General features: G+C 38.3%; 1 protein-coding gene across 1 annotated transcript; it reads right to left on the bottom strand.

The window, feature by feature from the left end:
- Positions 1-999: 999 nt before the first annotated feature.
- On the bottom strand, positions 1,000-16,575 carry OCIAD1 (OCIA domain containing 1). The gene is made up of 8 exons (XM_054295609.1): positions 16,509-16,575; positions 15,101-15,185; positions 11,655-11,708; positions 11,113-11,160; positions 8,102-8,231; positions 5,754-5,962; positions 4,251-4,400; positions 1,000-1,432 (listed from the first exon to the last, which is right to left on the bottom strand). The coding sequence occupies exons 1-8, from the start codon at positions 16,551-16,553 to the stop codon at positions 1,395-1,397; spliced, it is 759 nt and encodes a 252-aa protein (XP_054151584.1). The 5' UTR covers positions 16,554-16,575; the 3' UTR covers positions 1,000-1,394.
- Positions 16,576-17,412: the final 837 nt, after the last annotated feature.

The raw sequence follows: 17,412 nt of genomic DNA, 5'->3' as shown, positions 1-17,412 counted from the left end.
AATCAGCTTTGGAATAGCACACTGAAAACCACAGCAATACAATTCTGGCAGACTGTGTATTTTCAGAGTTCACTCCTAACAGCCATGAGAAGCACTCTACAAGGTAAATTTCTGATACAACTAAAAGATTATCCAATTAGTGCATTGATTTTTTTAGAAGATGAGCTTTTCTGAGAGCAATCTTCCTGGTTTATTTTAAGTAGTATTTGGCTCTTTAAGCATCCTCCTCTTCCCACTTCTTCCTCCTCATTTGTGCCATTTGCTGCAAGTCCACTAAATCAATAAGGTCTTTGAGAATTTTCAGCTTGGTAGGCGTGTTGTTTTTCAGCTCCAACACAGATTTCAGGAAGGCTTTTATGCTATCAACTTCATCATGGTTTTTGCTCCCTTACAGCCCAAACCCCCAAATAAACACAATGCTGGGAGATGAAACTGCACAGGTGAGAAGATGAAAATCCCTAAGTGAAGGCAACATGTTCAGAGACAGAGCAGGTGATGCAAACACCAGGAAAAACTCTTCAGTTTTGCCAATGTAGCTCTTCTCTTACAGTTGATAATAACAAAATATTCCATTGATTGGGATCTCTTCTCCATAAACATGGTGGTTTTGTCATGACTTGGAAAAATTGAGAAATAAGGTCAAATATACAGAGCCTAACATTAACAGTCAATATATCATTCAAGGTTTTACCAAAGTTTGTCATGTTTAGCCTTCTGCACTTAAATGTAGTTATTTTCAATATGTGCAGTTTCATTCAATTATTTTCTTCAGAAACGACTGTCTGTAGAAACCTGTTGTGGGCAAGCAGAGTATCAGCCTAAAAATAGAGTTGGCACCATGAAACACTTTTGAAAAAGTTATGGTTATTTCAGTGTCTGGCTCAGCTCTTCAGCCCTTTTCCTCTCAACACTTTAGCAGTATTCCTCACATTACAAACCAAGTATGAGGACAATTTCAAGTTCCCAGCATATCACTTGCACACAAAACAAGGTGAGAGGTTGAGTTCTACAGGTAACTTTTAATGCAAGTCTTGAAAATTTGAGAAGATTCTGATTTGTTCCCTTCTCAATACATAGGATTGCATTTATTTACATGTATTTTACCTTATGCCATATGTTCATATTACCAGTTACCTTTCTCATTCTTAAACAACAGCACAAATGGTTTACAGTCATGACACCTAACAGTAGCCTTGTTTTTCATTTATGCAAAATTAAAAAAAAATTCAGCATAAATACAATTTTTAAATTTTTTGAGAAGTCAGGATTTTTTCCTCATTTATTAATAGTTGTGTCTGGCAGAGCACACCAAAGGTGCTGATACTCATGACTAATCTAGATGAAGTTCAAGTTAGCTGACAGGAGGTAATTTTCTTCAGTTCTTCATTTGACTCTTACTCATCCCAGGTATCTCCATATTTATTTACTTTAACTAAAGAAAAAAGAAAAAACAAAAGTAGTCACGTGACAGTTTAACTGCTGAAGTTTATCATATACAGTGCCAAAAAGTATAATGAAGTGCACTGTCACCTGAAGTGGTGTGTGGGGAGAGAGTCAGTCACAGCACCACAGACACGTAATTAAAGCTACTTTTGAATAAATGGGGAGAAGAGTTTGCTAATCACTTTACCTTAATGAATCAATATTCAATCAGGAGGCCTACTGTGCTAATTCCTGCTCTACAGAATTTGTAATTGCTTTAAAACAAATGTAACACGAGAATGAAAAAAAGACAATTGGAGGAAACAGGCAAGGAATGTTACAATAAATAATGAGGCCACATAATCTGGTTACATGCACAGTTGGATGTATTCGGGATAGTTAAAAACACACTCAAAGACAAACAAACAGAAATCAGTAATCCCGACTAGGAAACTACTCAGCCATTATTATTTGGCAGCTTCCTTTAGCACAGGATTGAGTCAGAGAGGAAAAAACCCGGGGCAGTGGTCTAACGGCTTTGCTCAGAGTGCCACTGTAACTGAACACCGACCAGAAAGTGAAAATGGGCTCTCTTGAGAATGAGCTGCAGAGTCCTCTGGAATTGACTGCCATCACTGAAAAGGTTAAGAATGGCTCCATTTGATCCAGTAGGAATGCTGACAGTAGTCAGGCACCCCTTTATAAATCCACTTGCAAGTTAATAATTAAGCTGATTGTTACTAACTATGCAGCAGAACAAGTGGAATGGAGCAAAACACCTGGTCCTTGTCTCTGTGAGCTACCAGCAAACTGAGCATAATGCCCTGACACATCTCTCTGGAGTGACTGATATTGCAGTGAGACACAATGAGAAGCTCTCCCAAAGCAGGATTTGATTTCCATTTCTATTACCCACGGCAGCTGAACAGGCTGCACTCATTGCCTGGAAACTGGGCCAGCCTCGATCACTATGCAGACGCACGTATTTGTGCCGCTGCAGGGAAGGGAGAAGGCACTGGCAGATGGAAGTTGGGGCTTGCTTAAAGCTGGTTCAGACATGGGTTAGCTTCCCTTCTGCCCTTGCAAGGAAGGTTCTATTTGCTAGGGACTCAGAGATAAGAGAACGAACCAAGGGGCAGTGACTCAACAAGCACACAGCAAGTAACATGCCCAGTTTGACACAAGAAGCTAAATCAGATCTTAGTCCACAATATCAGTGTAATCCCTGAACTGCAGATTTAAATGTACTTGCACGTGCAAACCACTCCTGAATTTTTGTATGCCCTCCTTCCTCCTTTTCCCTAAAAATGTGAAGAGATACTTTAAAAAGTCTATTAACAAATCTCACACACTGCTCAGTTTTCTTCTCAAAGCTCAAGTACAGCCTTCAAACACAGAACCCAGAAATATAAAAGAAAGAATGCAATATTTGATCAACATTTTATAGAGGTCTTTTACATACCTCAAGTAACTAAAAATAAAGTAAGAAATATACGTTCTCATTTCACAGCCACATCTGCCATGGAATATGGCAAGGTTTTCAGAATGCTGCTTAACATTTCTTTCTATGGCTCACAAGTGACATTTCTAGGCTTTCTACTTGTGGAGAAGTATCTTGAGAAAGAAACATTGTGTAAATCCACAAAGTGTCAGCCAATGGAATTGAAAAGCAATCTGAAACCACAGCTTCAATAACTTTTTCATGTCTCATTTGGCACAGTCACATGATAAGAGAAAGCCTTTTATCCTTGAAAAAACAGTTAAAAATCATTATACAAAAATGGTTTATAATTTTTCTTTCAAGACTGCAGATCTGTCCAAAGATAGATGACCTGCAGAAAGTAATTCACAAGCATCAAAGAGACTGACACTCTTAAGCAACACTATTCCAGAGCTTGGTGTTACTGCTTCAGAAGGTTTTGTTTTAATACACTCTTCTATACTTACTACCACCCATTATGCCCAATAGGAGACAACAGCTGTTCCTAGAAGTCTTGTTGCAACATGGCTGACAAGACTGGGCAGTGCACACAAACCCAAACAATTTGAGGTGACTGACTAGTCCCTCAGCATATTAAATGGTAAACCTTTCCTCCAGCTACAATTGTTTTTACAGATGCCACATTAAATTTTAAAAGTTCTAGAGCGAGTAATTGAATATGAATTGCTTCTGTGTCTCCTTTTCAAAAAATTGATTGAGTCAAAAAGTTGTCTGGCATCTTGCTCTTCAGGACATTGCATTCTTATTTTGCTCTGCAGAGTTTTCTTTTTCACTGTGAAAACAAATCTCAATATTGCTGCCAAACACCATTTCCTTCCTCTGGGTTTTAATGTAGAAAATGAACCTTTACAAACAATGCCTCTATAGAAATTCCCTAATTCCACATGAAACTATTCATAAAAATAAATACCCTCCCCTTCAAACCATCGGCCATGTGCTCTATTTTGAGAGAACAATGCTATCTAAAACACAAGCCCCTCTCCCATAGCTCTTTGGTATAGCTCTGAGCTCAGAGAATTCTTTGTTGAAAGAGGTTGCTCAATATACTCAATGAAGCAAAACTTATGAGCTTTTCAGTCTGGCACCAAGCAATATGGCTAGAGAAAATGAATTACAATTTTCTATGGGGCGACCAAAATTTTCGAAAAAATAATTAATCTGCAACAGGAAACTACAGACTGTATCTATCACACATCAGATATCTGCAGATACACTAAATATACATTGCTTAAAAAGTATGCAGAATTCAGCTTTGTATTTGCAACCATTTTTAACATTATGGCAAATATATTAATTTCACAAGTATTTCTGTAAATTGGTGTTTTACCTTCCTTAGCTGGTTTTTCCTGTGAAAACTTGCTTGGAGTTTCTGCCTTTGGTGGTTGCATTACCTCGTATGTCTGTCTGTGTTTATTCCTCAACTCCTCGTATGTGATGCCTTTTTTTTTACGACTTTCTTCTGGAACTGGAGCAGGTTCTGGACACAAAACAAACAGAAAAATACTAAATATGACATAACACACCAAAATGTAGCTTCTAGAACACCAGTTAATTATTGCTCAATCCCGAATTAATAGGAGCATGACAGCTGCAATTCCAAATACAACAGTGAATGTATATGGTCTTCAAGTAATCCATTCCTTTTATCCTTTTAATTTTGCCAAACTTCTTTGAAACACTGGCTGTTAATTATTTTTCTTCATTTTACCATAAGAAATTCTAACAACCACGTGGTAGTTGATGGATAAAAGAGCTCTGGTCACTTTACCTAAAATTTACATTTATTGTACATTTGAGATATATATAATTTCAGAAGAGAAATCTAAGTAAAGCTCAAGGGTTTGCATTAAGGCTTTAAATTTTGCCTTCAAAGAATTAGGACAATATGCATCATATGATGCCTGATAAACATTTGATCCTTTTATCTGTATTTATATTGCAGAATCTTTGTTATATAATAAAGGTTTTACCAACTATTGATATTTGTGATGAAATGCAATAACAATTTTCTTGACGCGTTTATATCTGATATTTTCATATAATTATAACCAAGTTGCACGAAAGGGCTTTTTTAGTGAAATAAAACATTTTTCATAAGTAAGTTGAAGAAATCCAAACTAATTCAAAGTACTAAACCCTGAATTTGACAGTATCTTCCTCCTTTGTGTACCAGAGATACCTGAATTCAGAATCCTGTGTTTTCCCTGCAATAGCTGAGGACAGTTCACACTGGAAGGAGGGAAACAGCTGTATTGTACTTGAAAACCATTTTAGTTCTCTGTGAGAAAACCAGACTGCTAGTGGATAGAACACAATATCCATTCAGTTCCCAGGAGACAAAAATGTTTTTTCACATTGAGAAACATTTTTAGAAGTTTAATGTCACGGAGTTACAGCACTATCAGTGACAGCCCCACAGAGGGTGGAACTGCAACAATCACCTTGGAAGGGCCAGCAGGCAGTGGGAAGGCTGTGGTGTATTCAGTACAGGGAAGGGATGGCATATTCCCCTTTCCTTCAGTCAAAGAGAGCTTTCAGTCAGGCTGAGTTTTTTGCAAGTTTAGTTCCACAACAGATGTCACTTTGTAAATTAATTCAGGATCTTTATTTGCAATTAAAGCAATTTTCAGCTAGAAAACCCTGAATCTAGTTTACAGTTATAACACAAAAATAAAATTTATATTCATCTTCTGTGTGAAAACAATTATAATTCTTCCACAGCTCTTTCACTCAAAACCACTATATTTGCCATGTGTATTTGCATAGGGTGAGAATGCATAGTTTAGTAAGAGCAGTATCTAAAAGAAAGTCTCCAAGTACTAAGGCTCACCTTGAACAGAGTAGTCAGTAATTCCTGTAGGTGAAGATTCATTCAAAGAAGCACTGAATGGAACAGGCTCATAACTTGAGAGGGCTCTATCTGTTGAGCTGTAATCATCTAAATAGCTGGAAGAAGGTGGGAATCCAGCACTTGGAGAAGATGACTCAGTGAATGACTGAGAAGGTACGTCTGAAAATTCAGATTTACGACTGGAACGACTGGAAAAGAATAGAACTAAATATTAAATACAAAAATACTGAAGTTAAAAATGGAACTATAACAATACTTGCAATTCAAGAAAATGTTCTTTCATTTTAAATAGTTTAGTTTCCAACTGAATCATCATCTTAAAAAAAATTTTGGGATGTTTTGGGTATTTTCTTTACACTGCAAAATTTTCTCTCTTTCTTTCCCCACAGAATCTTAGCTCATACCTCCAGAAGAGGAGAGAAAAGAGACAAAACATATTGAACTTTACAATAACTGAAGTTACAATCCTTTTTCCCAAGGAATCTTCAGACAAAAACACCCCACATCAGACACAAATAGTACACGGTGTGCCCACGTAACTAGTGGTAGTATACACTACAGTGAATTTTAAAAGCCTTTTAGGAAGAATTTGATATTTAAAACCCTTCATCATTAGAAGGTGCTGTAACTGATCAGGACTGAAGAACAGAAGGAAAACAAACAGATATCTTAAGAAAATTAAATTATGAAAATTAATCAAGTTGCTGAATTCTGCAAAAATATTAATGAATTTTCTCTTGAGAGAGAAAGATGATATCATATAAAGAATACTCTGGAAATTGGTGCCAGATATTTTCAAGTGTTCACTATATTCTTAGAATGGCCTTGCAAGCCACTATACAACATGTCCCTCTACCAGGAATGCCACCACTAGAATGCCACTAGAACATCTCTAGAGTATTTATTAATTTTTTACTTTTAATTTCTGCTCAGCTGTACTTTTAGTTTCCTATGATAAACATTTGCAATTAGTCTTCATTTAATTCTCATAATAAACATACAGAACAAACCCACTTTATTGCCTCAATTATGCTTTTAAAATACATGCAAACACAGCTTTAAAAAACTACCTAATCTTTTAGGTCCCTACAAGTTTTTAACTCATATTATATTTTGAGAAATCAAATTACCAAAATACATTAATTAGTAGACATACAATGCTCAGGAAAATGTAATGATTTCTGTTGCAAGGGTTAAAAGGGTTAGCCTGTATGGATAATAATGCAATTGAAATGAATTTAAATTATTTATTCAACCAAGGAAAAGGAATTTATCACTTAGGAAATAAAACTTTACAGATACAAATGGGCCATTAACAGAAGGAATTTATTGGTGTGGCAGGTGATGGCACTTAAACAAGTTCTCATGTAAACACAATTAATGAGCATGACAATTTCATATTAGAAACTGGAGGGAGGTGAGCTGATTCTATGCAGTCAGTGTATGAAGTGGTAATGCCTGAAATTGTGTGATGTCATAAAACCATAAACATTTCAGAATAAAGGTAAATCTTGCAGACAAAATTAAAACTGTCATAAATCTGAATTTATAGTGTATTTAAGAATTTAAGCAAATCCTTTATAAACATTTAACAAATCTCAGCACATACACAGGAGGACTACTACTCACTATCCAAACACTATCCTCCCAGTTTTGAATCAAGGGTTTAAGTGACATATTCTGAAAGCAGCTTGCAATTAAAAACCAGTTGAAGTAGAAAACATTCTGGAAGAAAACAGGAAATAGTTTTAAGAACCTGATGAGTTTCTCATATGTACAGCATAATGGTGTTACAGATGTAAAGGATTTAAACAAACAGCAGTAAGTTTGACCACCATGCTTCTTCCTGCACTGATATTGTTTACTAAGCTCTTTCCTTTGATAAACACTGAAATCATTTCCACCCTTTTCCTACTTCAATCAAACTAAACTATGGGAAAAAATTCCAGAATGTAACACTATTTTATTTCAGTTAATTTAGTTTACTTTTAAATTAAGGAGACAACTTGTGCTATCACACTTCTCTAAGCAAATTCCATGGGAAACACTCTCAATTTTACAAGAAACACAGTTTGCTAAGTAAACGGTTTATTTTTCCACTATTCAAAGTCATCAGTTGTATGTAAAGAGTTCAAAATATGTATTTTATAGCTTGCCAACTGATACAAATACAGATTTCTGAAAGTGGTAGATTTGAGGTAATGGGGAATGAGGGAAGGTGCAGCTCTGAAGGTGTTGGAAAGCTGCAATAGTAGTATTGATCTGTTAGTGTTTAAAACACCCTATTCAGAATATGTTTTGAATTTAAAAGATACTTAAACTCTTACTTAGGTGAACTATGCCTCTGAGCTTGTCGCAGAACATCTCCTATTGGGGAATCCTTCAGTTTCTTAAATTTCTCGCTACAGATTGGCAAGTAGGATATCTTTCCAGCCAGGTATCCACACATTCCAGCAACTTTTTAAAAAGAAAAAAAGATGGGTTTATATGCTGCACTATAATATCCAACATTGTTTTTTAAAACAATAATTTCAAATAAATAATATAGTATCTTGAATAAAAGAAAGAAAACCAGTTTAGATCTAAACCAAAAACATGCATTAATCATCTCTCCTTCTTCTGGAGACAAAGGGTACAAAACCAAATGGAACAGCTGAACAGAGACATAAAGCAATGATTTAGACATGGTGTGAGCAACAGATGATTTCAGCTAGTACTTGGTGAATGAAATGTGGCAAAAAAATTAAATTGCATTGTTTTTTCCCAAGATCCAGAAATCACAATTAACTATCAAAGATGACAAACCAATCAGAAATAAATACAGGCAGTACATTCTGCTAATTTAATCCATCAGAACAGTCAGATCCTGAAAAGGCTTTACCAGTATGAAGAGAGGTCTAAACCAACTTAGCAGTAGGCTTATTTTCTGTAAAGGATTCTGTTATTTGACTGCCAGGGGGCAAACAACTGAATTAGCTGAACCCTTGTAATGACTAAGCAAATGGTTTCAATTTAGTGCATGACCTACCTCCACCTGCTGCAAAGAACGTAAGAATAAATTACCAAGATAGCCCTTTCTGGGCTTAAAACTTATGATTTCCATCAACTGGCTTCTTCAAGTTTTATGAGTGGGTCAATGGTGTACGAAGGATTCCATGGGAATTAACAGTTTTCTTGTCAACTTTGTAGGAGAAAAAGACTAGTCCCTCCTTTCATGTGCAATGAGTATTTCCTAAATATAAAGACTAAGAGTCTTGATTATCTTTAAGTCAGGAAAGAGTTAATTATCAGGAACGTTAATCCTCTGCAATTCTCATCTGTAGGTTACATTGCCTGGGAACCAATATAAAGGGGATTTTACCCTAGCCTGCTGTGCTGATACTGAAACTTTGATTCCTGTTCTAATGTCTTATTTTCAAGAGAAGGCTAGAAGTCCTTTTCCAAGGGAACAGAGAAGAACAGCCACAACTGAGTGATGTTTACAAATAGGGAATGTAAGGGTTGCACTGTTTAGCGGGTTACAAAAACCCAAACACTTCATTTACAATAAATACGTGCAAAGAGAAAAATTACAAGTCTAAGAATAATTCAAACTAAACATTTAGCAAAATAAAACCAGAAAAGCTGATTACTCTTTTGCATTAATTACAAAGAGAAAGTATTTTTCTTGAGGCCTTCTAGTAAAGAAAAGGGGAAGTATCTCTCTGGAAGATGTTTCACTCAAAGTAATTATTGGCCAAAGTATTTGATTTATTTTATTACAGAACTAAGAGCCAGATGATCCACATTTTTCAAGTTAGCACAGTAAATTAGGTGTTGTTCTTTGCTTCTACATTCACTGTGACAAGATCTTTGAGAAGCTGATTAGATATGGCCAGGTCCCACTGCAGACTACCATGAAGGACACAGAGGCATTGGAATCTTCCCCTTCTTTGTCAAAGACAGAGAGGACCAAGAGCTCTCTGCTGTGTTGAAGGGAATGCTGCCAATGTAGTAAATCAGCCATGGCTAACTACATGTTTCAGAAAATTGTTGAGAGTACCTAGAAAACTACTGACAAAAGTACAGTAATTCCTACAGGCAGAACATCCTGGCCAGCCCAGCTGCACCTTATTTTACCCCCTGATTTCAATAAATTACTTGTATTAAATAAGAAGAATGTGGCTCTTATGCATAGCAGTGATTGGGGAAATAGCTGTTGTATTATTTATTAGAAATATTTGTGTTATACCATTGTTTGGTGTTCAAAGAAAGTTACCAGAATTTAGCATAAACAACTGGAGCCCTAGTCTCACATTCATTTATCTGCTTTAACAACACTTCCTTGACCACAATCATAGGGTTTACCCTCTTCCCACTGAAGTAAACTGGCTGTATCTGCCAGATTGGCAAGATGGCAACTTCCTGTTTTACTGTCCTGTATTACATTGAAAAGACTAATTTATTAAGTTAATAATTTATTTTTGCTTATACTTTATCAAAAAATCATTCACATGAAATTGCTTTTTTCCTACAATTGTATATACATAATGTCCAGGAAAAAAAAAGTAATTAAACTAGCCTGAATGGGACACGTGAGATCCATGAATAAAGACTTTCAAATTCGGAAGGGAGGGGTGGCTGTGTTCTGGCAGTGTAATTTAAAGTAAGGTTGCACAGTGTCTATTTACAGCATTTTTATCTTAAATGATTATGTTGCATTTATCAAGCAATTTTATACAAACCTTATAAAGAAAAGTTGTGCAAAATGTGCAGTACAAATTCAGACAGTGAATAAATCACTGACTCATAAAATGGCTTGGGTTGCAAAGGGACCTTAAAGATCATCTAGTTCCCCTGTGGCATGAGCAGGGATGCCCCCCACTAAACCTGGTTGTTCAGGGCTCATCCAACCTGCCCTTGAACACTTCCAGGAATGAGGCATCCACAACTACTCTGGGCAACCTGTCCAGTGCCTCACCACCCTCGTAAAGGATTTCTTTCTAACATCTCATCTAAATCTCTCCTTTTAGTTTAAAAGCAGTGGTCACACTGGGCATTAGGAAAAGGCTCTTCACTGGGAGGGCTGTCAGGCACTGGAGCAGGCTCCCCAGGGAAGCAAACACAGCACCAAGCCTGGCAGGGTTTGAGGAGCATCTGGCAAACACTCTCAGTCACACGGTGTGGTTTGAGGTTGTTCTGTCAGGAGCAGGGAGCTCGGACTCTGCTCCTTATGGGTCCCTGCCAACTTGAGCCACAGTGAATTAGCCAGCCAGACCCAGGGGAATTACATCTGCACAGCAGAGTCCAGAACATACAGCACAAATACAGGCTGAATTTTTATGTAGCTTTTACTTACATGCAACTTTAATAAAAGAGCCAAATCTGGAGGTATCTCTTAGAACACCTGAAAATGAGGATGAAATCAGATATTAAGATATATGATATTACATAAGATATGTGTAATCAGATCTCAAGAATTAACTTGAAAAAACTCAACTGTAGTTATGTTTGTAGAAGCAGGTTACTCCTTTACACTTCACATTAAAGAAAATTTAAAATAAAACCCTAATATCTGAATTCCCCATATAATTTAAAATTCTAGGAATTACCTCTTTAATCATATTTAACTACAGGGTTATTAACACACTAAGAACATACTGCTTCATAAGCAGCGAGATACTGCACTTCTCACACAACATAAAACACATATGAACTTGATTTTAAGTTCAGCTCCTTCTTTATGTTGAGGAACTGCAGATCATGTAGCTGCAGAGTCTGAGCTGCATCTTTTATTTGCAAGTAGATTGGACATTATATTATCATAATAACTTTCCTAACAGCAGAAAGAGATATCAAATGAGCAAACTGGAATGAAACTGAAGTATTTTTATACTTTACCTTTTCTAATTAAGAAACTAGTACCAAGCATGCTCACTGCAGCCAAAGGGAAAGCTGTGAAGAAGAAAAAAAGCTGCTTAAAATACAATTTTCAATATTTTCAATCACATTTAACAAAATGCAATAAAATGAGAGTTGCTATGCCTTCCAAAGCTCATTTGTGTAAGGATATATATATATATATATATAATTAACAAACTGTATATAAATTATCAAACATTGTCAATTCCACTTTTTAAGACCTACTACAAATTATGTTGTATGAGTTAATGAGTCATCCTGCCTGCATTATACTTCATGCTTGCTAAAATACAAAAGCCACTGTTGGATGGAATAAAGCTCTCCAGACAAGACTCCAGGTCTCGCTGCAGCTGCTACAGCATCAAGGTGCAGAACTTTGGGCTAGAGAGGCATCCACAGTTCTGCACAGCAGGAGGAAGTTATATAGAGGCCAGTGCTTCTAAAAACTTGATAATCTAAACTCTTGATGTTTTAACATAAGAATTTTGGAAAAAGTTTGACTCCTACAGAGCTATAAATAAGAGTGATTAAAATTAGGTAATGTTTGATTCACCAGCAAATGTAGAAACAGGGCAGCTTTTCCCATAGCTTACAGACCAAACTATACAACCTGGGCTTAGGGTCAGAAATGCAGAGAAAAGAACATTCTGGAAGACCATCACTGCCTACCACAACCAGCCTAACAGTCCATGTCAATTTTTATTATATTGAAAGACTTTATGTGGCAAGAAGCATTTAGAGATCACAAAAATCAAAATGAATGCTTCTTTCAAGCAATAATAATTATTTTATTGGGAAGATCACTGTGCAGCTATTCATGAAGAGCACCACCACTGCACAAGATACAGGGACAATGAAGTAACAAACATAACAGAAGGCTAAAGTTATTTAAAGATTTAGATATGCCATAGAGAAGTTTAATTTCATACAAGTCTGAAAATGTAGAGGTTACAAAAAGGCTCAATGACTTCTAGGAAAGAAATTTTTGCAACAGCACGAGATGGCTGAAGTGTTTTGATGCACACAATTTGTTAATTAAGTTCATATTTGAAGACAAATTGTATTTCTGGAGAGCAAAGTACTAAAGAATAGTTTGCAAATTAACATCGAATTCCCTCAAAAATTCTGACAGGTCTAAACCAGGTAAGGACTCCAACCAGCATTTGTCTCAAGGTAAAAGCAACTGGATGTCACTTTAAGAAGAAATACTGCCTCTTTAGTTCAAAACAGGATTACAGCAAAACTTCAAAATAGAGAATAAAACCTCCCAACCTATTAGATGTTAAAAATCTGATGCTTTTACAGATTCCAGACCTAGATTTTCAAAAATTTACTGTTCTAGATTTTCTGCGATATAAAATGACAGCACAGATTTGCAACTAAATTGTAAAAGAAAAACAAAAGCAAACAAAGTCAACAACAACAACAAAACAAAAGCAAATAACACCCTCCCAACAAAACAAGGGGAGAGAGGGTGTGTAAAGAAAAATACGCTCAAAAATTATTACAGAAGATTTCAGTCCAATCCTTAGAAGTTTGAAATTATTTCTAGACCTAACAGAAACATTCCAGATATCAAAACACTGAGCATATAAGTGACCTGAAATGGTAACTAAAAATAAAAGTAAAAAAAAGAAGCTAAATGAAAATTGGATTCATACTTAAAAATCAACATGAATTATTCAATAAATCAGAAACCATCTAATAGGCAAAGAATACTTTTTCTACTCCAGGAACAAAATAAATCTAGGGAAAATAATGGAAGGCTGATATATCAACAGCACATAAGGATGGTAATATAATGCACCCAAGTCAGAAGTATTTGATGGGGAAAAAGCTTTATCGGTATAATTTGATTTTGTTAACGTGATTTTAGTTAGAATTTTTAAGAGTGTAAAAACTTATTGGATTATGTGATTACATACTAGTAACTCCAGTAAAGCACATACTAAACTGAATTGTGAAATGACTAGTGGCATGAGCTGTCAAGAGAAACTATGACAAAACAGTTTGTAAGAATGAGTAAAATTTGCTACAGCTTGAAATTTGAATAAACAAACTGAAAACACACAAATTTATAGTAACCTCAGTGAAAAACAAAAGCTGACAGAGTAAAAAGTGAGGATTTCAGGGCAGTCACACAAGCACCCTCTTGCAAAGGGGAGTTCAAGCAGTATGTATGTAATACAGTGAATACAACAGTCTGGTATGTGCATGCACAACAGGGAAACAAAGACAGGAGACCTAGAAAACAGTGATGGACTTTAGGCTCTCCCAGCCAGGTAACAGCACAGTACACAACCCCTCAAAAAAAATCTGTTACTGTTGTAGCTCCCTAAAGAAAAGTGACTCAAGAAACTAACTTAGGGCTTTCAAGCAATGCCTACATGCTGTTTCTTCAGTGACTAGATAAAGATGCACAGGGCAATGAGCTACATTGCCAAGCAGCACAACAGCTCAGGAACAAACAACTCTCTCTCCTCTTTGTGTTCCGAAAGAGAGATTATCAATAAACCACAACCATCATTGTACCACTAATGGACCTGCCTCCTTCACTTATACAATTATACAGAAAATGTACATTTTAACAAATATGCTGAAGACTTCCAAGTATTTGTGTAAAAGTGGATGAGGAGATGCCAAACCAATGGAGAAAGACAAAACAGAACTTTGAATCATTAATTCAAAATCACAATGCCTTAGGAACTGTCCCTGAAAGTACTGGCTTCCACGAGAAATTAGAGCCCCAGTGTGCTAAAATTAGCAAATCAGCTGCTAAATTCTTCATCTGTCCTGGTTTTTGCCAAGCCACCTATCAGCATCAGTAACCTACTAGTGTGTGATAAAACAGCAGGTAACAATCACACAGAAGGCCTTTTCAAACCTCAAGACCAGGTGTACAAAAATCAAGCATGCCTTGAACCTTAGGGTTACAGAAACCATGCTCACACAGCAATTTTCTCCAAAAACTGAACAGAGTGACTACTTGTATATTGTTCTCTTTACAAGTCTCTATAGAGATGAAAACTAATGGTTATAAGTTAAACTATTTTACTCTTGCATGTTAAAGATAACAATAAAAATTGAAAATAAAAATGCAGAAATAACACAAAAAAATCCAGTAATATAAACGAGACTCAGCAATTAAATCTATTTTCAGACTTTTAATAACCACATAAATTTCAAATATGAAGATATCTTGTTATAAGGCATGCAACTTGGAAATTATGTTGCACCTTTTACAAAACTGCTGCAAACTCTCAGTAAATACCACATGGATCAGCATTTGCACAGTTCTAGTACACATGAAGCTCCTTATTGCTCTGTTGTGCTCTATTGACCCAGGGCCTCTGTAATGCCTCAGGCAACAGCAAAAGCTAAGGGTGGAAGGAAAGCAACCAAGCTTGCCAGCAAAGTGAGCTCACCTCTGTAGCGAAAACTCTCCTCAGCACATTCCTTGAGCAGTCTTCTTTCTTCCTCCGTTGGAACATAAGGCTTTGGTACTTCCCTCTTCCATTAGCCAAATAAATTAGAAAAGAATGAAAAATGCCCCCAGATTGTTTTGTCCAATCAAAAAACTTAATGTCTAACTTTCACACCTTGTAGCTTCTATACTTTCACCCAGTTAAGAAACCAGTGCTTTTTGTCCATCAATGTCACATGAAATATATAATTTTAAAAAATCCAGTCCTTCTAAAAATTACATGAGAGAGCAGGAAATACTTTATGCATAGTCAGATCCCAACTCAGCTCAGTCCTTTACTTTATAAAAGCCTGCTTTGGTCCCTCCAACCAGCCTCCCAAACAGCTGACACCTGACAGATCATTAAGTGCCTTTTTGAAGTATTTCTTAGGGTTTCAAAGACCACAGGGCGTGTTGTTGGTTCACAGGGATGTAATTCAGAGCTGACCAGCTGTTTCCCCAGCGTGAGCGAGGTTTGTGCGGGGGTGCTGACCCTGTCCCCCCTGAGAGCCATGACACTGGGCACACTGCTGGTCACAGCTGTGGGAAGGCCACCGGGGAACAGAGAATCACCGAATCAGGTGGGTTGGAAATGACTTCTGAGGTCATCTAGGACTGAACACCACCACACCAAGTGCCATGTCCAGTCTTTCCTTAATCACCACTAGGGACGGTGACTCCAGAACCTCCCTGAGCAGTCCATTCCAATATCTAATGACCCTTCCTGTGAAGAAATTCCATCTAATGTCTAATCTAAATCTCCCCTGGTGCAGCTGTCTTGTCCTGTCGCTGGTTGCCTGGGGGAAGAGGTCGATCCCCAACTGGTTACAACCTCCTTCAGCCAGTTGGAGATAAGACAGTGATAAGGCCGCCCTGAGCCTCCTTTTCTCCAGGATAAACAACCCCAGCTCCTACAGCCACTGCTCTTAAGACTTGAACTCCAGACCCATCACGAGTTGCCGTCCTCTGGACACGCTCCAGCACTTCAGTGCCCTCCTGAGCTGAGTGGCCCAAATCTGAACGCAATACCTGAGGTGTGGCCTCACCAGTGCCGAGTACAGCGGCACGGTGACTTCCCTGGTCCTGCAGGCCACGCTATTCTTGATTCAGGCCAGGATGCCACTGGTAGCAGAGCACCTCGGTGGCTCACGGTCAGACACGAACACCTCCTCACCTCCCGCCAGGACCCCCGCCCGGCCCCCGAGAGGCCTCAAGGGCACCGGCCCCGCGTGGAGCTCAGGGCAGGGACGGCCGAGCTGCTGACAGGAATCCCCTTTCCCTGCCCCGAGCCCGCCGCCTCGCCCTCCGCCCCGCCGCCCCCAGCCCCCCCAGGTTTCCCCGCGGCAGCGCCGCCGATCCAGCGCAGTTACCTGGGCCGCGTCGCCGCCGGGGCCGGGTCCCTGCCCGGCCTCCATGGCCGCCGTGACCCGGAACTGCGCTCGGCGCACGCAGACGCGGTGCGCATGCGCGGGGGCGGGCGGGCCGCGGCGGGGCGGGCTCGGCTCGGCGGCGCTGCCCGCACTGCGCACGGGCCCGGCCCTCACAGCGGGCAGCGAGAGGCTTCTGTCTGCCCCTGCCCAGCCCCAGCTGTACGTACGGTACCCAGAGGCTTGCTAAAGACGGATGGCCAGAATTTCCTAAAAGGAAAGGATCTCTGTTGCCTAAAAAAGATGGTTTTTTTCTGAATCAGGACCAAGCAAGTGTCTGCTAGGCAGCTCTTGAGCTCGAAAGTGCAATTGGTTTGGTGGTTAGGATTGTCTTGGAGTGGGAGACTAAGAAGTTGTGTGCTTGATTCTAGCCAATGCCGTGGAAATGGCAGCTTTAGCAGGTGCTTGCAGTTTTTGAGAAATAAGAAGTTGAGGGGAAAAAAGTATGGTGTTGGTAGTGCAATGTATGCCTTGGCATTTTCTTGTAAACAAGCAGTACTGTGGCTTGAGCTCACTATATGCTGATATGCCCGTGCTTGCATATGGAATGTACCACTCCCTTTAAGCCTTTCGAGGCCTAAAGAGCAAGCCATTGTCTCTTTACCCTGGAATTTGGCTTAAATTGCTGCTCTCTGATGGCTGTACAAAAAAGGGTCCATGCCTGATGATAGGAGAAGGAAGGGCCTTGAGATTGAAGGTCCGAATTTTCTACAGAATGTGAATCATGTGCAGGGCCTAGGGCAAATGGACTAATGAAAACTATAGAGGAGATTGGATTCTTGAAACAAAATAGGTGGATAGAACCAGGGGTTCTTTTATTCACACCTCTCATCATACAATAAATATA

The sequence above is a fragment of the Melozone crissalis genome, unplaced genomic scaffold (genome assembly GCF_028551555.1).
Source record: "Melozone crissalis strain CALT ecotype California unplaced genomic scaffold, PUWL_Pcris_2 ptg000006l_1, whole genome shotgun sequence".
Lineage (NCBI taxonomy): Eukaryota > Metazoa > Chordata > Aves > Passeriformes > Passerellidae > Melozone > Melozone crissalis.
This window is presented reverse-complemented; position numbering and strand designations above follow the sequence as displayed.

Excerpts from the sequence above, each read along its gene's own strand:
- OCIAD1 (XM_054295609.1), bottom strand. The coding sequence starts at position 16,553 with ATGGAGGCCGGGCAGGGACCCGGCCCCGGCGGCGACGCGGCCCAG. Across the intron at positions 15,186-16,508 it reads CCGGCGGCGACGCGGCCCAG|AGGGAAGTACCAAAGCCTTA; the intron begins GTAACTGCGCTG and ends GGCTAATGGAAG. Across the intron at positions 4,401-5,753 it reads TACTGACTACTCTGTTCAAG|AACCTGCTCCAGTTCCAGAA; the intron begins GTGAGCCTTAGT and ends TTTTGTGTCCAG.